The following is a 27,949-nucleotide window of genomic DNA, read 5'->3' on the forward strand; positions in this document are numbered from 1 at the left end:
GAACTGATGCTTATCCCATGACGTGACAAATAGTCCAGGAAACAACTTGAGAATGAATGAGTTAGCAACCAGGTTTTCAGTCTTTAGATGTCCTTTCCAAATTCAGCCCAGGTTGATTTTCCTCACCCAGGAGTGCAATTATTATGTTTCTTTGTCTCTATGTCAACTCTGCTTACTTTCTTTTGTGTTCTCTTTTTAATCATCATTAAAACTACCTTTACTTTACTGAGATGACTGACTGGATAATTCCCTACTTAAATAAGGATAGGCATATTCTTGTTTATATGGATATGGATGCAAGGTAAATGTTTAGAGTTTTAAGGACTGGCCAAGGCAATGGCACCCCTCTCCAGTACACTTGCCTGGAAAATCCCATGGATGGAGGAGCCTGGTGGGCTGCAGTCCATGGGGTCGCTAAGAGTCTGTCACGATTGAGCGACTTCACTTTCACTTTTCACTTTCATGCACTGGAGAAGGAAATGGCAACCCATTCCAGTGTTCTTGCCTGGAGAATCCCAGGGACAGTGGAGCTGGGGTCGCACAGAGTTGGACATGACTGAAGTGACTTAGCAGCGCAGCATTATTGGTGCAGAATTTCATTAAGAATTCCCTAGTCGAGACTTCCCTGGTGACATAGTGGATAAGAATCCTCCTGCCAATGCAGGGGACACAGGTTCAATCCCAGGTCCAGGAAGATTCCACATGCCAGCAAAGCCTAAAGCCCATGTGCTACAGCTCTTGAGCCCACACTCTCGAGCTCACAAGTTGCAGCTGCTGAAGTCTGTGTACCTAGAGGCTGTGCTCACAACAAGAGAAGTCCCTCAATGAGAAGCTGGTGCGGCACAACAAAGAGTAGCTCTGGCTTGCCGCCATCTAGAGAAAAGTCGCATGCAGCAGCAAAGACTCAGTGCAACCCAAAATAAATAAAAATAATAAGAAAAAGAATCCCATAGTCCCTCATTAAAACATGTTATTCTTAAAAATACATCTCTTTCCCAGCTCTCTTCACAGCCTGGTTAAATATGAAGTAGAGCAATACTTGGAAACAAGAAAGCAAGTTATGTGATCACCAGATGACCAACAATGGCCATTTTCCACCAAGTAAACCCACTGGACAAGAGTTGTGAGTTCCTACATCACTTTTTCTGACCTATTAGAATCAAGCCTCTAGAAATATAAAAAGAGAGATTGCTTTTTCTTGCTTTAAAAGCACAAGCGGAGGCTAGTCCTAAAGAAGAATTCTAAGCACACGGTCTAGTTTAATGTTGATGTTATTTATGCCAAAGTGATCTGACAAAACATTCCACCAGAACGATGACAATCCAGATCTCCAGCAGGGCTTTTGTGTTGCTGTGTTCACCCATATTTGTAACTGGAAGCTGTGGATTTCTTTTCTCTTGTGGGTTTTCTGGGAGAACCTGTTATTGATTACATCAGGATACCACAAACATTATACTTTATAATGCTTAGCATTTATATAGGTTCTTTTGATTTCAAAACAAGTTAAAAACATTTTCTACCATGACAACATCTTTGCGAGGTAGGTGATTATTAATGTCCCTACATTATCAATAGAAACCCAAGACCAAGAAGTGCAGGACTCTGTTCCCAGGCCAGGGAGGGTCAGGAGCGACATTAAGACGAGACGTCCTGAAGGGCACCTGCTCTGGGCTCTGAATAGGCCATGCCTATCTCTAGTGCAACAGTCTCCATTAATATAGGGTTATATATCATATAGTTATGGGCTTCCCAGGTGGTGTAGTGGTGAAGAATCTGCCTGCCAAAGTAGGAGATGCAAGAGACATGGGTTTGATTCCTGGATCAGGAAAATCCCCTGCAGTAGGAAATGGCAACCCACTCCAGTATTCTTGCCTGGAAAATTCCACGGACAGAGGAGCCTGGTGGGCTATAGTCCATGGGGTTGAACAGAGTTGGACACGACTGAGCACACACATTGTATAGATATAAAACAACAACACAAGGACATAATAGAACAATAATCCAATATTTTTGTTTCTTAGTAAAATATGTTAAGCACAGTATTTAAATTGCATTTCTCTGAAAAGCATTTGGTATATTAAATAGCAGAAGATATATTAAATAGCTCTATAAATGTTTGCTGGCATACTCTTAACAGCAAAGGATTATAAAGAAATTAAAATCTACTTTTAAACACCATAAACTAAACAAAAATGTGAAAAACTACTTTATTCTTATAATGCGGACTGAATAGCTTGCTGGATATTAGCAGGTGGCTACATAATTTTTCTGAGCTTGAGAGAAAGGATACACATTGTTGGCTGTGGTTTTAAAATATCAATTTGGTAGGGAGAAGTGCAGTTGAAAGGTGAAAATTAAAGACTGCTTTTTACATTTTGCATTCATTCTGAACAATTCATACATTTTCAAAAGATACAATCATACTTGGAACTAATGTTTAGGTGAATATAGGGGTGCTATATAATATTTTGTGAGAAGAGAAAATGATAGAAAATAAAAGCCATGGTATTGGAAAAAATGCAGAAGGAGGCAAAAAGGGTATTTTTCAGGTGTGTTGAAGATGAGCATGAGACGTAAGCTGTTCATGCTTACATGACTATAGAGGTCTTGGAAATGGTTTCCAAGGACAAATACTTGGCTTCACCAGTCCTGTCTCCCGGACAAAATCCTCACAGCAGTTTTCAGAATGGTGTTAAAGAGCTTACCTCATGCTAAGCTTCTTAAGAACAGACCAGGTGGTCAGCAGAAAAAGTTCTAAAACTAGAAAGGAAGAGGCATCAAAGTCTTAAAATTTGTATGCAAACGTAAAAACTAACCTCCAAGCCAAAATGACATTCTCTGTCAGAAGTAACAAATACAAAAGTCTTAAGTTTAGTGTACACGCGGCTAAGATATTGTTAGTTATTACATGTCGTTCCGAGAATATTTTTGTGTGTGCTTTTCCCCTAAAAAAGACATATTAAATTGTTTTTCTCTCCTCAAGTCTTTGTTTTTGTATACATATATATATATATAAATGTGAAATACAAGATGTCCTGTAAGTTTGTTCATTCAGACTACACACTCTAGGGGTCCTTCCCACTTGCGTTGTACATGGCAGTTTTGTTTGAGGGGAGTCTGAGTCTGAAGAGGCTTGAGCAGTTGGGTTGCTTGGTGGGCTGCAAGGTTCTGGCATAGGGCGAGTACCAGTCCCTCTCAAACACATCCTTGAGTTGCTTAATGATGCTTGTGTTGTTCCTCACGTCTGCTTGGTTGATAACAAGGCCTGTGCCAGCATTCTGGGTGAAGTCATTCCCCACCCAGTCAAAATTTCCTGCAAAAGACAAAGGAAATGAAGGTGAAGAGTTAATATTCCACTGGGGAATATTCTCCATTTAAAGAAATAGAAAGCAGATTCTATTAAAAAAAAAAACAAACAAAAAACACCCAGGAATAGTGACAGGGAGACTGAATTGTGTTGACAGCTTATAAAAAAATCCAAGAAGGCTTACATATGGCACATTAATATTTGCATATTATTTTGGCATTTTCTTCAGCTTTGCTCAACTTGAAACTGGAAACAGGAAATTTGATGTTCTTTTTTTGGTAAATGTTATTTCTTATTGACATTCACAAGGTACACTAAATACAGCAACATTTAAAATATATAGGAATACACTTAAACATCCTGTGAACATTTACTACCTTCTCAAAGAGACACATCTAATCTGTATGTACAAATGAGAGGTGCTAATTACAATGCTCAGAAGCTTTCACATCAAAGAAAAAGTTGAGGCCAGAGAAGGAGAACCAGTTTTTAACCAAACACACAAAACACTCCTTGCCTGGGCTGTGAGTCAATTCCCAGTCCCAGAATCAGGCTTCTCAGCCCAGGAATCAGGGAGGTTGCTGCAACAGCAGGTGCCCCAGAATGACTGCTGGTGTAGGCGGTGTATTAATTTACTAGGTCTGCTTTAACAAAGTAGAACAGACCGGAGGCTAAACGTCCACAGTTGTGGAAGCTGAAAGTTCAAGGTCAACATATTGGCAGGTTGGTTCCTTTTGAAGGCTCTGAAAGCAGGGTCTGTTGCAGGCCTCTCTCCTTGGCTTGTAGACGGCCATCTCCTCCGTGTCTCCTTACATTGTCTCCCTTCTGCACATATCTCTGTGTCCAAATTTTCCTCTTGCATAAGGACACTAGTCAAACTGGATGAGAAACTACCCTAATGAAGCTCACCTTAACTTGATATTCCCTGTAAGGACCCTGTCTCCAAATAAAGTCATATTCTGAGGTACTGGGACTAGGAAGTCAAAAGACTAATCTTGAAAGAAGCTGAAAGTAGCTCAAAGCCAAAGTAACTCAGTTGTGTCTGACTTTTTGTGACCCCATGGACTGAAGCACGCCAGGCTTCCCTGTCCTTCACTATCTTCCAGACTTGGCTCAAATTCATGTCCGTTGAGTCGATGATGCTGTCTAACCATCTCATCCTCTGCTGCCCCTCTTCTCCGGTTGCCTTCAATCTTTCCCAGCATCAGGGTCTTTTCCAGTGAGTCAGCTCTTCGCATCAGGTGGCTAACGTATTAGAACTTCAGCTTTACTATCAGTCCTTCCAATGAATATTCAGGGTTGGTTTTCTTTAGCATCAGCTGATTTGATCTCCTTGTAGTCCAAGGGACTCTGAAGAGTCTTCTCCAGTACCACAGTTTGAAGGCTCAAAGAGGTGAATAAATTTGCCCAAATTCACATAGTTAAATGGTCTATCCAGGTCTGCTAGACTCCACAAGCTATCTTCAATACCATAAACAAAGCATCATTCTCACCAATAAAAATTTGGCCATGTCAAGACTGACAAAGTTATTTCATAAATTACCACTGTCCCCTTTGGTTCAGAGCTGGTTCCATAAGTGAACTGAAGGCTTTTAAATATACAGGTTGACTTTCCATTTCCTCAGTGGCTTCTCAGGCATCTTGCAGGAGCATTGGTTGAAAGATGTTGAGATCATGGTCCCTGGGTGTCCTTGACCTAAGGCCCTGCAGTCATCTGTGGGAGAAGCTTCTGGAAGAAGGGACACCCATGCTGCTGCTGCTGCCGCTGCTAAGTCGCTTCAGTTGTGTCCGACTCTGTGCGACCCCATAGACGGCAGCCCACCAGGCTTCCCCGTCCCTGGGATTCTCCAGGCAGGAACACTGGAGTGGGTTGCCATTTCCTTCTCCAGGGACACCCATAGAGAGAGTCAATATCTGTTCCTCTATAGTTCTCATTCTTTGGCCCCTCCCCTTCTCCTTGGAGCTCGTTCACATATCAACTCCCTTTTCTGTATGGCACTGCCTGGAATACCGGAGGGTGATTCCTTCCTCCTCCCACTCCTTAAGTTTATTCCTCTAAATCAAATATTATCAGCATGGAGAAGGAACTCCTCTCTCTCTCTCTTTATATCTCACCCCAATGATGCTTTCAATAGCTTCATGATAGACATAACTTTGGGGGCTTCCTTAGTGGTCTAGTGGTTAAGAGTCTGCCTTGCAATGCAATGGACACTGGTTCAATCCCTGGTCTGGGAAGATCCCACATGCCATGGGGCAACTAAGCCTGTGGGCTACAGCTACTGAGTCCCCCTGCAATAATTACCAATGCCCACATGCCCAAGAGCCCATGCTCCACAACAAGAGAAGCCACCGCAATGAGAAGCCCACATACCACAGTTAGAGGTGAGCCCCCACTCTCTGCAACTAGAAAAAGCCCATGGGTAGCAATGAAGACCCAGCGCAGCCAAAAATAAATAAGTAAATGAATATTTTTCTTAAAAGACATAGAAGTGAAAGTGAAGTCACTCAGTTGTGTCTGACTCTTTGTGACCCCATGGATTGTAGCCCACGGAATTTTCCAGGCAAGAGTACTGGAGTGGGTTGCCATTTCCTTCTCCAAAAAGACACAACTTTGAATTTTATTGCTATAAATTAGCAATTGCTTGCCGAATGGTTTGTAAGACTGTGTTAGAGTCTGCACAGGGACTCCTTTCGCTGTTGGTGTGTTTTGGACCATGTGCTCTCAGACCATGCTCAGGGGCTTAAGTTTTGTGCAAATGCTCAGGGCCAGGTGAACACAGGCCTCAACCTCTAAGCAGAGGATCAGTAGCTACTCTAGGCTGAGAGTTATTCTGGAACCTGTTGGTAGACAGCACCTTCTAGTCATTTTGTAAACGAGACTCTAGCATTCTTGCACACTTTTCAAGGACTTCTTGAGAAGACACTAAAATCTCATCTTATGATTTAAGTGCCAGGCATTAGACCAAGGGCAGTAGTTTGTTATCTCATAACATTATCTCATTTGATATTCACTGCAGTCCTGTGAGGTGACAATATTAACTTTACTGTATTGATGAGTAAATTAAGGCACAGAAACGTTTAGTAATCTGTCCAAGGTGGAAGTGAAAAAATTCCACAGTTGAGGTTCAAAAGCCAGGTCTGACTCTACAGCCCACACTTAACTTCTGTTTCATGTCACCTGTGATTTGAAAGGCGTACTTGCTTTGTGCTAACTGTGCTCTTCGCCCTAGACTTCGTCAGCTCCCAGGGTTGGTGCATCAGACCACACTGAGATCTCTGCTCCATTCATTTGCATATCTCACTGTCTGAAAGAAACATGCATATGCCTTGGGGCAACGTGGAGTGGGGCAAGATGATGGGAGAGAAGTGACAAGACTTTTTCTGCAAACTTCAGCTTTTTCCCTTTAATGTAAAGGCTGGAGCCAAGATTCTGCATCTTTATTGATTCTCAAAAGTTTTAATTAGTCTGTTCTCAGGAATCACAGCCCTAAAGGTCTACGGGGCATTCCTACACTAGGTGATTGTTTTCCTACCTTTCATTTCCTGATGGCTGGGTTAAACCTTAAAATCACGTATATGCTTCAGTAATTTTTCAGTTTGGAAATGGTTTTACCCAGCTCTTTTTGAGACTGCCACTTCAGCTTCTAGAATGCATATTGAGGCCCCTAATGCCAAGACAGTTGGGGAACTACCCTCAGGAATACCCTGTGAGGGTGCAAATGAACTCACAGGATATAATATGTAAATAATCAAAATCTTTCAAACAACTTTGGCAAGCTTGACTCAAATATACTCTGGAGAATTTAAAGTACAGATATGATACTGTCTGGGGAGTCTTCTGTAAGTCTTCAGAGCATTTAATGGAAGTATAATTCCATGTAAGGTCTTGTGTGGATTTTTCTTTATTCAGCATTCTCAGCAGGTATCTGAATGACTTCTAAGAGATTTTCAGAATATGCTGATAATTATTTAAATTATCAATGAATTTTCCCTCTTTATGCTCTGTAAGCATTTTTATATTAGAACTATGCTTCATTCTAGGGAATTAAAGTTTTGCTAAGATGCTATGTGGTGTTGGAGAAGACTCTTGAGATTCCCTTGGACTGCAAGGAGATCCAACCAGTCCATCCTAAAGGAGATCAGTCCTGGGTGTTCATTGGTAGGACTGACATTGAAGCTGAAACTCCAATACTTTGGCCTCCTAATGCGAAGAACTGACTCATTTGAAAAGACCCTGATGCTGGGAAAGATTGAGGGCAGGAGGAGAAGGGGACGACAGAGGATGAGATGGTTGGATGGCATCACTGACTCAATGGACATGGGTTTGGGTGGACTCTGAGAGTTGGTGATGGACAGGGAGGCCTGGCATGTTGTGGTTCACGGGGTCACAAAGAATTGGACATGACTGAGTGACTGAAATGAACTGAACTGAACTGAAGATGCTATGTGTAAAATGTAATCATTTAAAAATGTATTATAATAAAGAACCGCAAAATACACCCACATAAATAGAGTCAACCAATCATGATGAAGGAGCAAAGGCAATACAATAGAGCAAAAACAGTGTTATTAACAAATGATGTTAGAAGAACTGGACAGCCACATGTAAAAAAAAAGTCTAGACCCAGATCTTATACCCTTCACAAGATGTAACTCAAAATGTGATCATACCTAAATGTACAATGGACAATTGTAAAACTCCTAGAAGGTAATATGTGTTTGTCACTCAGTCATGTCTGACTCTTTGCGACCCTGTGGACTATAGCCCACCAGGCTCCTCTGTCCATGGGATTCTCCAGGCAAGAATACTGGAGTGGGTTGCCATTCCCTTCTCCAGAGAAGGTAACATACAATGGAATATTATTCAGCAGTAAAAAGAAATGAGCCATGGAAATGACATGGAAGCACCTTAAATGCATATCACTAAGTGAAAGAAGCCAATCGTGAAAGGCTACACACTATATGATTGCAACTATATATTTTGAAAAAGACAACACTATGAAGATAGTTAAAAAATAATCAGTGGTTGCCAGGATGGGGTAGAAATGAATAGGTGGAGCACATAGGATTTTAGGGCAGGGAAACTACTCTATATAATACTATAATGGCAGATACATGTCTTTATAATTTGTTGAAAGCCACAGAATGTACAACACAAAGAGAGAACCCTAACGTAAATGATGAATGTTGGTGATAATGACGTGTCAGCGTAAGTTCATCAGTTGTGACGAATGCAGCACTCTGGTGAGGGATGTTGGCAATGCGGGACGCTGCGCACATGTAGGGATGGGGGCATATAGGAAACCTCTGTGCCTTCTGCACAGTTTTGCTGTGAACCTAAAACTTAAACAAAAACCAAAGTCTATTTTAAAAATGCATTACAGGGAAACAAGGGAGAGAGTCAGGAATCAGTCTTTGCTAAGAATCTGGTAGACAGAGCGGTGACAGTGTTGGGAGCTTTTCGTATATTATCTTATTCAATCCTCATACCACCACCAAAGGGCGGTATTATTATCCCCCTTAATTAAAGATAAGGAAATAGAGGCTTTGCAGAGACTCAGAGAGATTGTGTGACTCTATCATCTTCTTTCTTGTGTCAGGGCTTGAAATCAGAGATTTGTCTGACTCCAACACAGTTACTTAATTCATTATAAAGAGTATTTGGATATAAGCACATGTCACTGCTGAGTGTGCATACAACAATTTACTTTAAGTAAACTCTGCAGATAAAATATTCAGATTTGAGTTTTATATCCCACTGTGCCCGAAACTTATCTATCCCTGTGTTTCCTGTTTCCCAATATTGAACCAGAGGTTCACACTTTGAACTGAACACATTTGAGTCTGCTTTTGTCGCTTGTTTAAAAAGAAGCTCATTTCATTCTATTCTCCATGCACTGATGAACATGAGAAAATCTAAATTATCACACCTTGTGTCACTGAGAGGGACAACATGAACGAAACAATGTTCTCATATTCTAGGACTGGAATGATATACATTTTTAAAAATTTCAATACTCTATTCTACTAATAAGACACACAACTATTCAAAATGGGAAAAGGCAGATAATCTGTACATTGACACAGGAGGTAGTATTTCCAGGGGCTGACGACAGTGACTTCTGAAGGGCTACAGGGGGTGAGAGGTCTGGATGCCTGGCATTTGAAACTTAGCTCTAAAATCTTCCCCCTTACATCTGTATGTTTAATTCATTTCATATTTTATGGCCCAATTTCCTTATTTCTAAACTGTAGGTGATTAAAGCTGCCTTCCCTAATGACAAAGTTGCTAAGAGAATGAAATACAGTAAGGTGCTTTACAAAGTTAAAAGGGCACATTTTCTATTTACTCACTGAATTTGGAAAAAATAATGCAAATTTCATATTCCTTTATTCCACACTGTGTTTTTCTTTTCTGCTTTGACTCTGCTACTTCATTTGGACATTGTAAAAACCATCCAGCTATTTTGTGATCTACGCCCCTTCATTTTATAGATAATAACTTCCACCCTACCTGTGACAGAATGAGTAAAGAGGTTACCCTGGACCCATACACGCCATGGGAAAGTAGAATAGATTTGATCCCTTAGTAAATAATAAACTAATAACTTACTGTTTCTGTGTCTGGAGCTTTATTACCTTAATAATAATAGCTAACATGAATCAGGTGTCATCTATGTGTTAGGTGCTTTAATTGTGCAAGGTGCTTTGTACATATTATCCTAATTAAACATCATCCTATGAGGCAGAAACTAGTCAACCCCCTTTTACAGATGAGAGAACTGAGGTTTTAGAGAGCCTGAGTAAACTGTCCAAAGTTAGCTATTTAAAAAACGGCAGGTGTAGGATTATTGCACAGACAGTATTCATTTGGACATCAAATTTCAATGCTTCCCCACTACTCATGACAGACTGGCTGCGGTACGGTGGGTAAGAAATGAACTCTGGGTTCATTCTAGTGCCAGGATTGGCCTTTGCTAAACCATCCAGTTTCCTGCCTATAGGGCTTCCCTGGTAGTTCAGCTGGTAAAGAATCTGCCTGCAATACAGGAGACCCCAGTTCATTTTCTGGATGGGGAAGATCCCCTGGAGAAGGGCATGGCAACCCACTCCAGTATTCTTGCCTGGAGAATCCCATGGACAGAGGAGCCTGGTGGGCTACAGTCCATGGGGTCACAATGAGTTGGACACAACTGAGTGACCAAACACAAAATAAGACAAATGGATCATGGAATTTCTGCAAAACACTTATGAGAAGACATCCTGTATGGTTTCCTGGTCTATGAACCAAGCCACAGATGAGATGTTTGGTTGAAGAGCTCTTTGCCCTCACTCTCCTGTTTCCTGACCTTGGGGCCTCCCATTCACTGGCAGGGGCTTCCTCACCATGGGGTACAGCAGAGTGCAGCTGCGTTACCACTAACCTGCATGATCCCCTGAGGAACCTCATAGCCCTGACACCTACCAATATAAGCTGCGCCATCCGTCACCATATACTTGTTGCGATTTAATCTAGGGAAGGCGTGATTCCTTTGTTCTTTTGTAATGCAAGCATTCTCTCTTTCCAGATCAAAGAATTTCTGTAAGACAATAAATAAATAAATAAACCAGGTGAATATAGAGAACATTTTTGGTTTTGTTCAAACACAAGAAGTTTTCTTATCCAAGGATCAGAGATAGACCTCATACTAAGTTATTAAAACTGAAATCTTGTTACTTCATATAGCTGAAGCTATTTTTGGTCTCAAATCCATATAGGCAACAAGAGAGAAAATGAACATGCTCATCCAGGTCTATAGTTAACACTTTTAAGCAATAAAATGAACATAAAATTCATTCTTTCAACAGGGAGAAGGCCAGAAGTTGTTTAATTCTTATCATCTTATTCATCAGGGTGCACTGACATTTTAACTATGCCTCAGGGTGCTTTCTGTCAAGCATGCCAATGAACTGATTTCCTACATGCTGCATATCTTATAAGAAGCAGCAGGCCCATGTCCATGACTAGCTGAATTGACTGGGGATTTCCAAAGGTCAAAAAAAAGTTTTGCCAAAACAACAAATAGTTTCCATCTAAACACCTATGTCTACAAGCTCTTTTAATAAGCAACAACAACAACAACAAAAAATCACATCTTCAAGTCCTGAATTTCAATTCTAATGTGATTCAAAAGCAGCACTCTAGTTCAGCTGGAATGGGGATGGGGGTGCTAAGAAGAGAGGTGAATGACATCAGGAGTGGCTTCAGGAATCTGCTGAAATGGGCAAGTGCTCAGATGAGGCTTAAACTGTGACTGAGTTCACAGAAGACACCATTAGGTGTCTCGTCCACACTGAAAAACGTTAAACATTTTCAAAACTGCATGGAATCTTTCCAGAATGTCTTACAGTTGTAGAATCATGTGTGTTTGAAGGAGAGAAGAGGCAGAGAGAAAAAATGAGATGATACCTAAAAATGGAGATATCATTATAGTTTCAAAACTGTAAGTGTCAAAATTTGGTTTGGGGAAATAATGAGAGTTGGTTTTTCCCATTTTTTTGCCTGGAAAATCCTATGGACAGAGGACCCTGGTGGGCTACAATCCATGGGGGTCACGAAGAGTTGGACATGACTGAGCGTGCACACATACACACAGATTGAGAAAGGAGTGATAAACTAAGTGATCTCTAAGGTCCCTTCCAGCCCTGAAAATTCTATTTTTTTTTTTTTTTGGTAGAACCCTTAAGATCAATGGTACACAGGTCTTAATCTGCCACCTAAGAATTTTCTATTGCACATTCTAGAGGAAGGTTCTCCTACTGCCATATTGCCATGATTACAGGCAAAGTAGCCTGGATCACCTTATTTCCTCAGTTCCTATCTTTGGCAAAATCTGTGCCAGATTTGATGGGTTCACATGTAGCCTTGGTGGACCCTTCAGATGGACTTAATAACCTGTGAATGCTCTTATGTCATGGTTTTACATTTGTGTGGTCACATGGAACTGATTAACAGCCAGCAGTCATTCTGTTTGGATATTCTATCACAATACCTGTCTGTACAATGGGCTCTTTCCTTCTGAGGAAGATATTACTATAGAATCAAGACAAATTTGAGAAAGAATAAATTATGCCTCCTAATTTAAGTCAGTGATGGCATCACAGCTTGAGGCGTGACTGAGAGCCCATTTCCTCCAGAGAGTTGACAATGACTCAAAAGAGGGAAAACAGATCTTTCTTGATGAAGGTGAAACAGGATAGTGAAAAAGTTGGCTTAAAGCTCAACATTCAGAAAACGAAGATCATGGCATCTGGTCCCATCACTTCATGGGAAATAGATGGGGAAACAGTGGAAACAGTGTCAGACTTTATTTTTCTGGGCTCCAAAATCACTGCAGATGGTGAGTGCAGCCATGAAATTAAAAGACGCTTACTCCTTGGAAGGAAAGTTATGACCAACCTAGATAGCACATTGAAAAGCAGAGACATTACTTTGCCAACAAAGGTCCATCTAGTTAAGGCTATGGTTTTTCCAGTGGTCATGTATGGATGTGAGAGTTGGACTGTGAAGAAAGCTGAGCACCAAACAATTAATGCCTTTGAGCTGTGGTGTTGGAGAAGACTCTTGAGAGTCCCTTGGACTGCAAGGAGATCCAAGCAGTCCATTCTGAAGGAGATCAGTCCTGGGTGTTCTTTGGAAAGAATGATGCTGAAGCTGAAGCTCCAGTACTTTGGCTACCTCATGCGAAGAGTTGACTCATTGGAAAAGACTCTGATGCTGGGAGGGATTGGGGGCAGGAGGAGAAGGGGACGACTGAGGATGAGATGGCTGGATGGCATCACTAACTCGATGGACGTGAGTTTGAGTGAACTCTGGGAGATGGTGATGGACAGGGAGGCTGGCGTGCTGCGATTCATGGGGTCGCAAAGAGTCGGACATGACTGAGCGACTAAACTGAACTGAACTGAACTGAAGATGACATTAGAGATCATATTCTATTCACTGACATATTTTTAGACATCTAACATGCTGTAGGTCCAGCAAAGCCATTTCAAAAGTGACTGGTTAATATATTTAAAAAAACCCTCATTTAACTAGGAAAGCTTGGTGAGTGCTATCTCTTTCCACGAGCCACCTCATGGATACAAACTCACAAAGCCAGGGGTGACGGTGCATACTCCTCTAAGGATGAGGATTACCAGGCTATCTGCTTTATCAGTGCTGCTAGGCTCCTGAAGACATGCTATGTTCAAGATCCAAACTTTCACTTTTCTTAGAAAAGCTCTTCATCCATTTGTAGTCTTGGCATTGGGGCCATAAGATTCTTTCTCATCTATGCTTATCTTGATGCTTAGAAATGCATGGCCTGGCTTATACAGAGATTGAAGTCTCTGTTTTTAAAAAATGTCTAGCAGGAAACTATTAATGTTTGCTTTATTAAAGTAATGTGACCATGAGTGTTCAAAAAGATAAAGCTGAGTAAATACTATAGAGGTTAAAAATGATGGATTCTACTTTCCTTGCAATTTCTTGTAAGTCTTAAATAAGACCCCTTGACATTTCATGCCAGAGATTTCAGCTGACAGTGCCTCAGTGGTAGGTGTGCTGTGAGGTCAGGAAAGGGGGTTGGTGGAGACAACTGACTTGTTCTGAGGGGAAGTCGAGAGAGGACATAGGAGCCAATGCATCGCGTGCCATAGGCCCCAGGTACCCTCCTCTGCCTCTCCTGTATTAGCTTTGTCTTATTTTCTATATTCTGATGCTTTGACATCTGGTGCCTTGCTGAGCATGGACAGACTGTCTGTCCTTCAGAGAATGAAGTCTACAGGGATTTCACCTCCTCTAGGCCTAATTCAGAGAAGGCAATGGCACCCCACTCCAGTGCTCTTGCCTGGAAAATCCCATGGGTGGAGGAGCCGGGTGGGCTGCAGTCTATGGGGTCGCTGAGGGTCGGACAGGACTGAGTGACTTCATTTTCACTTTTTACTTTCATGCATTGGAGAAGGAAATAGCAACCCACTCCAGTGTTCTTGCCTGGAGAATCCCAGGGATGGGGGAGCCTGGTGGGCTGCAGTCTATGGGGTCGCACAGAGTTGGACACGACTGAAGCGACTTAGCAGCAGCAGCAGCAGCAGCAGCAGCAGGCCTAATTCATAGGGCTTCCCTTGTGGCTCAGCTGGTAAAGAATCCGCCTGCACTGTGGGAGATCTGGGTTCAATCCCTGTATTGGGAAGATTTTCTGGAGAAGGGAAAGGCTACCCACTCTGGTATTCTGACCTGGAGAATTCCATGGACTGTATAGTCCATGGGGTCACAAAGAGTCAGACACAACTGAGTGACTTTCCCTTTAAGGGCCTCCTGTGCAGTCCTCCAATATTTCTCTTCCTCTGACTGGCCTTGGGGTATTGAGGCTCAAGGCAATCTTGGAAGCCAAGTATCAAAGTTGACAGTGGAGCCTGTGTCATCTGGGTCCCTGAATGCTTCAAGCATGGTGCAAAACTTTACCACTTAGAAGAAGTCTCAGTGTACATTTGTTGAATGTCCATAGTGGAGTTTGGGGAAAGCTGAGATCTACAGGATTAGTGGGCATGAATCAGGTAAAGCATGGAAAGAGTGCTGTAGGAGAGGAAAGAGTGTGTGCAAGGGCCCTGAGGGGAGGGTGCTACATGTATGGATCGGAGGAGAGTTAAAGATGAGCTAGAGAGCTAGCACATTTAGGGCCATATGAATCCTCAACCCTGCCTCCCTCACAGGATGCAGAGATGGATCAGCACATGGCCCGAGGGGCCTGGAACAAGGACAGGATCCTAGGCTGGGGGAGTTTGTGCTGGTGCATGTTCCAAGGCTTTGCTGCTCACTGTCTTACCAATAAGAATAGTAGATAAAGGAGGAAGCTCAAACAAAATGGAGAGGATGCAACTGAAACTGTGGATAAAGAGGGCTAGGCTGGTACCAGGAAACTTGGGTTCTAGTTTCCTTTTTGGGGGAGATACGATTATCTTGAAAAATTACTCAACCTACTTTTTGAGGTATTTTTCACTCTCCAAGATTGTCATCCTAGTTTCGATTGGAAGCGCATGTGTATGTGTGTGCTTATATCTTTTACAGATGTATGAAGAAAATTAGATTTTAATAGCTCAGTCAACACAACACTTACAACTTTCAAACTGCAGTTGGCTATTTCAGTGCAAATAGCTTTAAGAGATGAAATAAAGTTAAATGTGAGGGGGTCAGTTTCCTTCCGGAAGCTTATAAGGAGTCGAACTTTGACGCTCCGTAGAACTAATGCTTCTCTGATTTTCCCATCCAAGTCTGGCCAGTAAGTCCTGTAGAAATAATATCCATACAGATAAAATAAAATTAGTCAGTTTTGGAGGAAAAAATTACTAGACTGCAGAGAACATTGACATTAACTTGATCATTATGAGATCATTTATATTATAGATTAAATCAGCCTCTAATTTATAAGTCCTGTAGAAATAATATCCATAAAGATAAAATAAAAGAAAATTAGTTAGTTTGGAGAAAGAAATTTATTAGACTACAGAGAACATTGATATTATCTTGATCACTATGTGATCGTTTATATTCTAGATTAGATCAGCCTCTAATCTATAATATAAATACTGTAGAAATAATATCCATATAGAGAAAGAAACTCAGTTACTTTGGGGAAAGAAGTTTACTAGACTACAGAGAGCATTGACATTAACTGGATCATTACTTGATCATTTATATTATAGATTAGATCAGCCTCTAATCTATAATATTTAACCTTGTAGGATATGTTGACAAAATGCTGGTCTCCTGGGTTAGAACACTGAGAAATGGTGTGTTAGGCAGGTGCAATCCTACCTAAAATGAGGTTTCCTACCAGGGCCTCAGGTTGTGTGGGCTGAGGGCACAGACATACTGACCAGTGCCACATGCCACCCTCACAGGCCTCCGACTTTACCTGGGCCTCAGTTCAAATGTGCAAGAAGAATCAACTTTCCAAAAGAATTCCAGATAGCAGCCTTGAGCACTCTGTCATCTTCAAATGCTTCTTAAACCTCTCTTCTTTGATAAGTGCCCCCTAAATGAGATCTTGCTCTGGTTATCCAAGCTGCCCACACTCTTACTTCCAAACTGTCTTGGTCGCTCCTTGCCAAGTCCCTCCACTACTCTGGGACCTTGGAACCTTTCATCAGGCAAACAGTTTCCCCTGTAGGTTTAGCCTTTTCCCTGAATTCTTAACTTTTTACTTCAACTAAATCTGGACTCTTTTCCTAGGCCACAGTTTCTGCTAAAGTCCTGCTGTGTATTTCCTACCACAACCTGTCCACTTGATTTAGGAGCCAGCCTCTGCTCCCTTCAGCACACACAGTGCTTCTTTTGGAACTGTAACTTAGTTCTCATGTTAAAAACCAAAAACAATAAGCTTTCCCATGTTAAAGACAAATCTCAAATTGTTCTCTCTTTAATCCTGTAATTTGTAGACCTTCTGTTTATTCATACAAATCTTTGCCTAATTCTAGGCCAATACATTATTTGGACTAATGATATATTATTCAAAACCTTAGCCTGTGAGTAATAATTTTCCCTCCAAAGGTCTCCTCTTTATATCTGATCCCAGCCTCCTGTCCTTCAAGTTCTTTCACTCTTTTATTTGTACCTGCCCTTTCACCTGTGTGGGCTTCTCTGGTGGCTTAGATGCTAAAGAATCTGCCTGCAATGCAGGAGACCTGGATTAAATCCCTGGGTCAGGACGATCCCCTGGGAAAACGAAACGGCAACCCACTCCAGTATTCTTGCTTGGGAAATCCCATGGACACAAAAACCTGGTGGGCTACAGTCCATGGGGTCACAAAGAATCGGACATGACTGAGAAACTAACATGTTCACTTTTCACCTGTATGGGCCCCAGATCTAAGATCCCTCTACTTTTTCCTGATGTATCAGCTACTCCTGGTCTCCTTTCCTTGACAAGCCTAGTTTCAGTTCTGATTACTTGAAGGATAGTTGCTCCTCTCCCTTCCCTTGTCTTTTTGCAGAATCTAAATCCTAGGTCAGTGCCATTATTCCTTCGGTGTATTTCTATAGTCATAAAGCTGAGGACTACTAGAAAAAGTCATCTCAACCTTCAGGGTTCTCAATATCATCTGTCAGCCTCTATCCTTGTATTGGGTTAGTTCCACCTCCTGTATCTTTTGTAATTATCCTGTTACCCCACCCTAGAAAAGCTTGTTCTTTCCTTCACTCACAAAACTGGGGGCCTTGGTCATGGTTCTCCTCAACTTTCTACCCTGATGGCACACACATCCTTATCCCCTTCCCTCTAATTCAGAGGATAAGGTATCCTCCTCCTTCTCCCTTAGCTGTTCACTTGGCCCTCTGTAGCTGCATTTGATTAGTCGTTCCTTCCTGAGAATACTTTCAACTTCTCCCTGGAGCCTTCCCTGGTGGCTCAGATGGTAAAGATTCTGTCTGCAACGCAGGAGACTTAGGTTCGATCCCTGGATAGGGAAGATCCTCTTGAGAGTGAATGGCAAGCCACTCCAATATTCTTTCCTGGAAAATTCAAGCAACTCTGTCCATGGAGTCTCAAAGAATGGGATGCTTGACTTTCACTTTTTTCCTTCTCTACCTTCTTCATTTGTGAGAAAAATGCAAATCTTTCCCATTGAGAGACCCCTGCTTTGACTCAGCATTGCTCTGTGGCTGGTGCACAGTCTCTTTCCTCATAAGATTTCCTAGATATTTTAGATTACCCATGCTAATGCCTTCCCCCTTGGCTATGAAGGCTCTTAATTTTGTTTGTTCGAATGAACTTCATGAAATGAAGTTTATGTCAATCTTATGAAATTATTATCCAACCTAAAAAGTCATAAACTTAACCTTATTCTCCTTCAGCATAATTTTTAAATCAAGCAAAATTGATTGCTTCAAATTCTTCCCAAAGAGAAACTGAAGTCTAAAACAAATCTAAAATCGAATAAACAATAAATGGGCAAAACATGAAAAGGCAGGATTGAAAAAATGAAAGTATGTGGGAAAAAATCCATGAATGTTCGAAGGGTGCACAATATTTCAAGCAAAAATGTCTTAATAATGTGTATTTTGAACTTCCCTGGTGGCTCAGACCGTAAAGCGTCTGTCTACAATGTGGGAGACCCGGGTTTGATCCCTGGGTCGGAAAGATCCCCTGAAGAAGGAAATGGCAACCCACTCCAGTACTCTTGCTTAGAAAATCCCATGGACGGAGGAGCTTGGTAGGCTGCAGTCCATGGGGTTGTGAAGAGTTGGGGACATGACTGAGCGACTTCATTTCACTAATGTGTATTTTGCAGCCTAAAATACTTTTTGACCATCATTAGGGGTAATCACTTTCTGGGAGAAAAACATCTTTTGCAATTTTAAAGTCATTTGCATAAAGAAATTGTGTATTATGCATATGTAAGGTTGGCAATATGAACAATATTCAAGCAATATAGGGCACATGAAATTACTTAACCTCAGCAAAATAGTTAATTTGAAATTGTAATTTTCCAAATCTAAAAGGTGTCAGGTTGTACTCCTAGAAATGTGCACTTTGGAAATTCTTCCTGGGTTAACTGGATTATTTGAAACATTTACAAGCACCCAAACTCTGCATTCCCAATAAGAAAGCAAAAGTGGGAAATACTTGGGTCTTAGGCATACATTTATGCATGCAACGATTTAGGGGCATAAATTCTGCTCCTGTTTATTCCAAGTATTTCCACACTTGCACAGTGATGAATATTAAAAATACTCAATTTAAAAATGCTATGTTCCTCTTACAGATGGATGGATTGACTGAGAACATATATATTTTAAGTTTGCTTCTCCTGTAAGTGAAAAAGATAGTATGAAAATTTAGCATTTAAGGAAGACTGACATGAGTATGTCAAAGTGATGCCTCTTTTAAAGACAATCTTGGCAGACCTACTTAGTTTTGGTATGCCTTCAGGCACATGTCAACTGATAACTTAAAAAAAACTTTTTCTAATAATTTTTAATTTATTTTACTTTTCCAAATAATTTTCAAATCACAACCAAATCTTCAATCTAAAGTTGCTGTCATGCTTATAATGTAAATTACTGAGGTAGTAATTTATGGGATGAGACCCTGAGTCCTTAAAATGGACTGAGGGAGGAGACACATTCTGGGTGAGCTGCAAATATACACTGAGATGTGAACGTGTAAACTTCTGTGACTTGATAGCATCCCAGTGTCCAGGATGTTTTTTCCTGTGGTTCTCAGTTTCGTGCCTCGCCCTGGAACCCAGTTTTAAGTACACACTCACTGACCTTTTGGTGCTTGTGCTGGAGATAGGCAGGTAGTCCATGACTGCGATGTACACGTATTGCTTGGCATCATCTATTACACTGTAGATGGCATCTATGTCAAAGCTTCTGTTTTTGGGGCAAAAGAGTTTGGGAGAATTCTGTGAAGACACAAAATACAAACTTTTAGACTATTAGTTTTTGCGATCTAGGGTTTTCTCTTTCTTTGTTGTTATTTAAAAAACATTTTTTAAAAAATGGATCTTGGCTTTTAGTTCTTTATTAGTTTAGACAAATACATTTGCAGCTCTATCAAAGTTCAAGCAAGTAGAAACCAAAGTGTGGTGGGATGAGTCTCAAATCTGTTCTTTAAACTGGTTTTGGGAGGGAATTCTCATTTTCAATACACACATGTTTTGTCTTTATAGAAGTTTTTCAGTTCTAAACTTATGTGACTCTGGCATACACTCATATCATACATAGTTAATTTTCTCAGATATTACCATGCATAGTATGTATACACACACACACAGAGTATATATATATATATATATATATATATATATATATATATACACATACAGCAAGCTATTTATGGTAGAAGTCATTTCACTTGAAAGGTAAGGTGGCCGTAAAGATGTTCAAGACATATGGTCTAAAAACCTTGTTTTGTTTTTTCTTTTCTCCTATTTTTTCATCAAGTAAGGAAGAGGAGGGTTCATTGTGGAAAAAGGGTCATCAGTAATTCTAGAGGAAAAACCAAGTGACTTATTAAGATGCCAAGCTCATGAGCACAGACAGGAACTTGAGAAAAATAAACAAAGAGGCAAATTATACTTGAGATATTTTTCTTATGTTGCTCAAAGTGGTTTCCATCTTACAGAAGTATGATTTTTTTTAGATAAAGTTATTATAGAAAAGAGGGATTCCCTGGTGGGTCAGTTGGTAAAGAATCCGCCTGCAACGTAGTAGACCCCGGTTCAATTCCTGGGTCAGGAAGATCTGCTGGAGAAGGGATAGGCTACCCACTCCAGTATTCTTGGGTTTCCCTTGTGGTTCAACTGGTAAAGAACCCGCCTGCAATGCGGGAGACCTGGGTTGGGTCCCTGGGATGGGAAGATCCCCTGGAGAAGGAAACAGCTACCCACTCCAGTATTCTGGCCTGGAGAATTCCGTGGACTGTATAGTCCATGGGGTCACAAAGAGTTGGACATGACTGAGTGACTTTCACTTTCACTTTCTTCCTTATAGAAAGGAAAAGATGTGCTTTGGTTTTCTTCCTGGCTTCCCGCTGGACAAGACTGGAAGGAGCATCTCTAGTTCCTGCATTACTCTGACAAGCGAGACACCAAACGAAGGAGCACAAACAGTGGAGTGAGTGCTTAGGTGGTCAGTGTCCGGCTCTTTTGCGACTCCACGGGCCAGGCTCCTCTGTTTAGTATCAAAGGCCAAATAAATGGTTTCTGGAAGATTCCTGGCATGGCAGAACTGGGTCCTTCACCAAATGTTCTGCCAGTTATGGTGGTCAGGGGCCCTCATGAATGCTTGGGAACAACTCCCCACCCTGTGCTGGCAGGTCCCAGCTTAGAGAGAGGGAAGATGATGCTATTGGACTGGATGCACAGCTGAGCAGGAGCACGGAGATGAGGAAGGAGCATGTTGAAGGGTCACACCAACCTTGTAAGGGGCACCCTTACTCAGAATGTTGTCCGGGCCAATGAGTATCAGAATAAGTTTTGGATTTAAATCACTTTTCTTCCGGAATGAGGATGAACTTCCAGGTATGAAAAAACAAAAGACAAATGCTAAAGGAGAGAAACCAGAACAAAAAAGTCCAAAACAAAACAATAAAACATAAATTAAAAACCAAACAAAATCCAGTGCTAGTCTTACGTTTTTCCCTAGCACGCACACATGCAGACACCCCATCTGTCACTAAGACAGACGGTGTGGGCCTCGGCAGTGTCTCTCGTGTTGTCCTTCCCTCTTCCTCCAGATTGCTGTTTTCCTCATCCAGGCACTGGTGCTGTTTGCTGGGCACCACTTTTATGTATCTTTTGAACTCATTTCCCTGTCTTCACGATGCTTACAAGACAAACAAAAGTGTGTCTATCTCAGGACCCCTGGTTTCTTGGAATTCAGCCTGATCTCTTTGGGGCAGATGTATGCACGGCCTCTGTAACCTCTGTTGTCCTCATTTGCATGCTATTATGCCTTCTGCATCCCAAACTAAGATAATCGTCAGTCCACGACCCTGCTCTCACCTTGTCTGCCTCCGTTTATTTGCTCTGGCCGGTCCCACTGGCTGAAGTGTTTCCCTATCTTTACCTATCAGAGTTCTATACTTTCTCTAAGTTCAAGTTCAAATACTATCTCCTCCATGAACTAAAAAAAAAATAATTTATTTTTGGCTGTGCCGGCTCTTCGCCGCTGCGCATAGACTTTCTTTAGGTGCGGCGAGCTAGGGCTACTCTCTAGTGTTGGTGCTTGAGCATCTCATTCTGGTGGCTTCTCTTGTTGGGAGCACAAACTCTAGCGCTCACAGGCTTCAGTAGCTATGGCACACAGGCTTAGTCGCCCCCAGGCATGTGGGATCTTCCTGGACCAGGGATCGAACCTGTGTCTCTGCATTGGCAAGTGGACTCTTAACCACTGGACCACCAGGGAAGTCCTGAAACATTTTTATATTGTCAGCCAGAAGCTACTTCTCCTTTTTCTGTCTTCCCATAATGTGATTTATTTGTTATATTATTTAGAATATTGAAACTTAAAATCACTTGCACCTGTCTCCTCTCCTTGCCTAGACGGTTACTATCTTGATTTTGGGAATTGTGTTTTACTCATTTTTCCATTTCTATTAATAAATGAATATTCAAATGAATTAATTCCCTCAGCCTGTTGGGTCTGCTTTTCCTAACAGGTAAAGCTTACCATGAAGTAGCTAAGGATCTTAGCTCTAGACAGGAGCCCAGGTCAACTCTGAAATGTGTCTGAATGCCCATATTTTTGCTTCAGTTAGGAATTTCCTGAACTTCCTTGCATGTTCCCTAAACTGGATTTTGGTTTCAGGGAGAAACAAATTTAGACACAGAGTCACTGGTCTCTTTCATTGGCTGTCGTCTAATAAGTTTGGAGACTGTGCTTTGGCGATGCAGCGTTTACATGCTGGTGATGTGCTGGCTTCCAGCATTTATAACCTGTAGCAGGCTGGGCATGTCCCTTACACTTCCTGAGCCTCTGTTTCCAGTGGAGTGAGAACAGTAACAAATCTTTCATTATGATTTGCCTTTGAGGCTTAAAGAAGAGAATGGCCTGCTCCTGGTCTGGATCTGTTCCTCTTCTGCACCTGATTTCATTCATTCATCAAATATGACTAAGTATTGATACCAGCCATGCAACCAGCTCTAGTCTAGGTACTTGGCATACATCAGTGATCAATATAAGATTCCTGCTTTGTGCAGTTTCATTCCAGCACATGCTACATTGTACTTCCTTCATTTGTCTGTGTGATTCTCTACCAGCTTGTGAGCTGCTTGGTTTTATGTCTCTGGAGCCTTGTGCCATGCCATGCTTAGCATGTATGACATGCTCAATAAATATTTGTGGAATGTGAGAGTGCTTCTTAGATTACTAAGTGTTGGAGTCTTGTGTGACTCCCCAACCTCTGCTCCTAGTTGGAGTTGCTTTACTCTAGGTATTTCCATCTATGTGTGAATAGACCCTTACTTGTACTTGTCTTGTTTCCTACATTCTCATTTCCTAATCCAATGCCTAGAGCACAGCAGATGCTGCATGTGTTTACTAAGGAAACACATGACTATTTGTATTAGTACTTCTGCCCCTGGGGTCATGGTAGTACTTGTGTGTTCTCTGATCTGGCAGAGGAAATTAACTTGGTCTGCTTGTTTAATTAGAGAGAAGACTGTTGTTTTCTTATCATTCCTGGATTAATTTTCTGACCCTTGCACTTTGTACTCCTTTATTCCAAAGCAAAATACAAAGAGAAGGAAAATACAGATCCTTTTCTTTGTTTCAGCTCTCAGTGATCTGTTACCAATCAAGTGCTCTTGAGGCACCTTGATTATAGGAAATCTCTATTTCCTTCTTACATCAATAAACACCTTATATTTACATGCACCTTGTTTTGCATATTCATTAAATTCTTGCTTTAGTAGGGTTTTATTTCATATCAGATTCCTGTTTTAAAAAAATTCATATTCCATTCCCAGAATATATATGCTAAAATGTAATTAAACATGAAAAGACAATCTACAGAATGGGAGAAAATACTTGCAAATAATATACATCCTTATATCTAGAATGTATAAATAACTCTTAACAACTCGATAACAAAACCCCAAGCAATCTAACTGAAAAATGGGCAGAGTCTTTGATAGACATTTCTCTAAAAAGATATACAAATGACCAGTAAGTGCATTCAAATATGCAAATCAAAACCATAAGACAAATTTCACAAACACTAAGAGGGCTAAAATAAAGCGGAAAATAGCAAGTATTGACTAAGATGTGTAGAAATTGAAATCCTCATTCATTTCTGGTGGAACTGCAAAATGGTGCAGCCAATTTAAAAAAGTTTGTCAATGCCTCAAAATGTTTAAGATAGAGTTACAACAGTACCCAGCAATTCCACTCCTAAGTAAAACTCAAAATAGCTGAAAATAGGTATTCAAATAAAAATTTGTACATGAAGGTTCATAGGAACACTATTCACAATAGTCAAAAGGTAAAAACATCTAAATGTCCATCAGCTGATGGACAGACAGCAAAACATTTAACTCAGTTGTGTCCGACTCTTTGCCACCCCCATGGACTGTAGCCTACCAGGCTCCTCCATCCATGGGATTCTCCAGGCAAGGATACTGGAGTGGGTTGCCATTTCCTTCTCCGGCTATATCCATACAACGGAATATTATTTGCCCATAAAAGGAAAAAGAACTGAGTCATGCATTTTGAAACCATTTTATTAATACTAAGTGAAAGAAATCAGTTACAAAAGATTACATATTGTATCAATATTACTTCATTTATATGAAGTATCTAGAAAAAGGCAAATCCTTAGAGACAGAAAGTAGATGAGTGCTTTCTAGAGCCTGAGAGAAGGGGAAAATGGAGAGCAACTGCTAACAGGTATGGCTTTTTCCTTTGTGGTGATAAAAATATTTTAAAACTAGAAAGTATACAGATAATAGTAAAACTCTGTGACTATACTGAAACCCACTGATTTTTACATTTTAATAGGATGAATTTTATGGTAATAAATTATATCTCAATAAATCTATTGAAGTATAGTTAAAATATATAGCTGAGATTCTAAAGGGACATTTAATTATACTTTTCAGAGCAGCACCAAGTTCTATTCAACGTCTGCCCTCACTCACTAAATAACTACAGTATACATGAATGGTGGAGGAATGAACTAAGCAATAAACAACAAGAAATTAAATCTTTCTAGCACCCAGATCAATAAAAACAGACCTTGAACTAACTAGTCTTAATCTTGGAAATCAAATGCATTATCTTAAGAACTCTAAAAAGCATTCTACAAAATAGGACAAAAACCCTCACTCTGTTGTTACAAAATAGGACAAAAAACCTCAGTCTGTTATTCCCATCTTCTGATTTCAATAGGGAATGTAAGAGAATCAGAATGATTCAGCCCCAAGTTATTAGAGATCACATACTTAAATCTAACTAATACCTCTTTCTGTCCTAAGAGAAAATTGGAAATAATTTATATCTATATCACTATTTAAATTTATATATAACCATGCTAAGTTATTAATCATCTAAAATCTAATTTGGGGAATGATAATTCTTAAGGCCCTCAAATATATATATATTTTATGTGTTAATTTAGTGTTGGGACTGTAAGCCTATAAAAATATAATATACTATTTTAAGATAATTTATAACAAATATTTTGAATATTTTAATATTTTAAATAAATTTGCCTTGACATTTGTTTGGCACAGATACTCAAAAAACTGTATGTATCCTGGAACTTTTTATTGATATTACTACTAATAGAACCAATCCAACATTTACTGCTGCTTTAGGGAGGCCTGAGGGAAGTAGTGGAAGTAACAACGATGAAGAGAGTAGAGTGTATGACCTTTGAGTTCAGTTCAGTTCAGTTCAGTCACTCAGTCGTGTCCAACTCTTTGAGACCCCATGAATCGCAGCACACCAGGCCTCCCTGTTCATCACCAGCTCCTGGAGTTCACTCAGACTCATGTCCATCGAGTCGGTGATGCCATCCAGCCATCTCATCCTCTGTCGTCCCTTTCTCCTCCTGCCCCCAATCCCTCCCAGCATCAGAGTCTTTTCTCATGAGACAACTCTTCTCATGAGGTGGCCAAAGTACTGGAGTTTCAGCTTCAGCATCATTCCTTCCAAAGAAATCCCAGGGTTGATCTCCTTCAGAATGGACTGGTTGGATCTCCTTGCAGTCCAAGGGACTCTCAAGAGTCTTCAACACCACAGCTCAAAAGCATCAATTCTTTGGTGCTCAGCCTTCTTCACAGTCCAACTCTCACATCCATACATGACCACAGGAAAAACCATAGCCTTGACTAGACGGACCTTAGTCGGCAAAGTAATGTCTCTGCTTTTGAATATGCTATCTAGGTTGGTCATAACTTTTCTTCCAAGGAGTAAGCGTCTTTTAATTTCATGGCTGCAGTCACCATCTGCAGTGATTTTGGAGCCTAAAAAAAATAAAGTCTGACACTGTTTCCACTGTTTCCCCATCTATTTGCCATGAAGTGATGGGACCGGATGCCATGATCTTCATTTTCTTAATGTTGAGCTTTAAGCCAACTTTTTCACTCTCCTCTTTCACTTTCATCAAGAGGCTTTTTAGTTCCTCTTCACTTTCTGCCATAAGGGTGGTGTCATCTGCATATATGAAGTTATTGATATTTCTCCCGGCAATCTTGATTCCAGCTTGTGCTTCTTCCAACCCAGCGTTTCTCATGATGTACTCTGCATAGAAGTTAAATAAGCAGGGTGATAATATACAGACTTAATGTAATCCTTTTCCTATTTGGAACCAGTCTGTTGTTCCATGTCCAGTTCTAACTGTTGCTTCCTGACCTGCATACAGATTTCTCAAGAGGCAGGTCAGGTGGTTTGGTATTCCCATCTCTTTCAGAATTTTCCACAATTTATTGTGATCCACACAGTCAAGGCTTTGGCATAGTCAATAAAGCAGAAATAGATGTTTTTCTGGAACTCTCTTGCTTTTTCCATGATCCAGTGGATGTTGGCAATTTGATCTCTGGTTCCTCTGCCTTTTCTAAAACCAGCTTGAACATCAGGGAGTTCATGGTTCACGTAATGCTGAAGCCTGGCTTGGAGAATTTTGAGCATTACTTTACTAGAGTGTGAGATGAGTGCAATTGTGCAGTAGTTGGAGCATTCTTTGGCATTGCCTTTCTTTGGGATTGGAACGAAAACTGACCTTTTGCAGTCCTGTGGCCACTGCTGAGTTTTCCAAATTTGCTGGCATATTGAGTGCAGCACTTTCACAGCAGCATCTTTCAGGATTTGAAAGAGCTCAACTGGAATTCCATCACCTCCACTAGCTTTGTTCATAGTGATGCTTTCTAAGGCCCACTGGACTTCACATACCAAGATGTCTGGCTCTAGATGAGTGATCACATCATCATGATTATCTGGGTTGTGAAGATCTTTTTTGTACAGTTCTTCTGTGTATTCTTGCCATCTCTTCTTAATATCTTCTGCTTCTGTTAGGTCCAGACCATTTCTGTCCTTTATCGAGCCCATCTTTGCATGAAATGTTCCCTTGGTATCTCTCATTTTCTTGAAGAGATCTCTAGTCTTTCCCATTCTGTTGTTTTCCTCGATTTCTTTGCATTGATCGCTGAAGAAGGCTTTCTTCTCTCTTCTTGCTATTCTTTGGAACTCTGCATTCAGATGCTTATATCTTTCCTTTTCGCCTTTGCTTTTTGCCTCTCTTCTTTTCACAGCTATTTGTAAGGCCTCCCCAGACAGCCATTTTGCTTTTTTGCATTTCTTTTCCATGGGGATGGTCTTGATCCCTGTCTCCTGTACAATGTCACGAAAAAGTAGGAAAGTGAAAGTGAAAGTTGCTCAGTCACGTCTGACTCTGTTCGACCCCATGGACTGTACAGTCCATGGAAATCTCTAGGCCAGAATACTGGAGTGGGTAGCTGTTCCCTTCTCCAGGGACAACTCAGGGATCCCAACCCAGTTCCCAACTCAGGGATTGAACCCAAGTCTCCCATATTGCAGGCGGATTCTTTACCATCTGAGTTACCAGGGAAGCCCAAAATAGTGGGAGAGACAATCAATAAACAAATAGCTACAAA

At 40.9% G+C, this 27,949-nt stretch overlaps 1 protein-coding gene across 1 annotated transcript in view; it reads right to left on the minus strand.

Moving 5' to 3' along the window:
- Positions 1–1,986: 1,986 nt before the first annotated feature.
- Positions 1,987–27,949, minus strand: part of PLD5 (phospholipase D family member 5) — a 313,562-nt gene continuing 287,599 nt past the window's right edge. Inside the window, exons 7-10 of the mRNA XM_040263578.1 lie at positions 19,599–19,735; positions 15,445–15,613; positions 10,773–10,887; positions 1,987–3,313 (exon numbers count right to left, since the gene is read on the minus strand). Of these exons, the coding sequence (XP_040119512.1) occupies positions 3,066–3,313; positions 10,773–10,887; positions 15,445–15,613; positions 19,599–19,735 (669 nt within the window). The 3' untranslated portion in view covers positions 1,987–3,065. The remainder of the gene's footprint in view (positions 3,314–10,772; positions 10,888–15,444; positions 15,614–19,598; positions 19,736–27,949) is intronic.

Source organism: Oryx dammah, unplaced genomic scaffold (genome assembly GCF_014754425.2).
Source record: "Oryx dammah isolate SB20612 unplaced genomic scaffold, SCBI_Odam_1.1 HiC_scaffold_21, whole genome shotgun sequence".
In the NCBI taxonomy this organism is placed as follows: Eukaryota; Metazoa; Chordata; class Mammalia; order Artiodactyla; family Bovidae; genus Oryx; species Oryx dammah.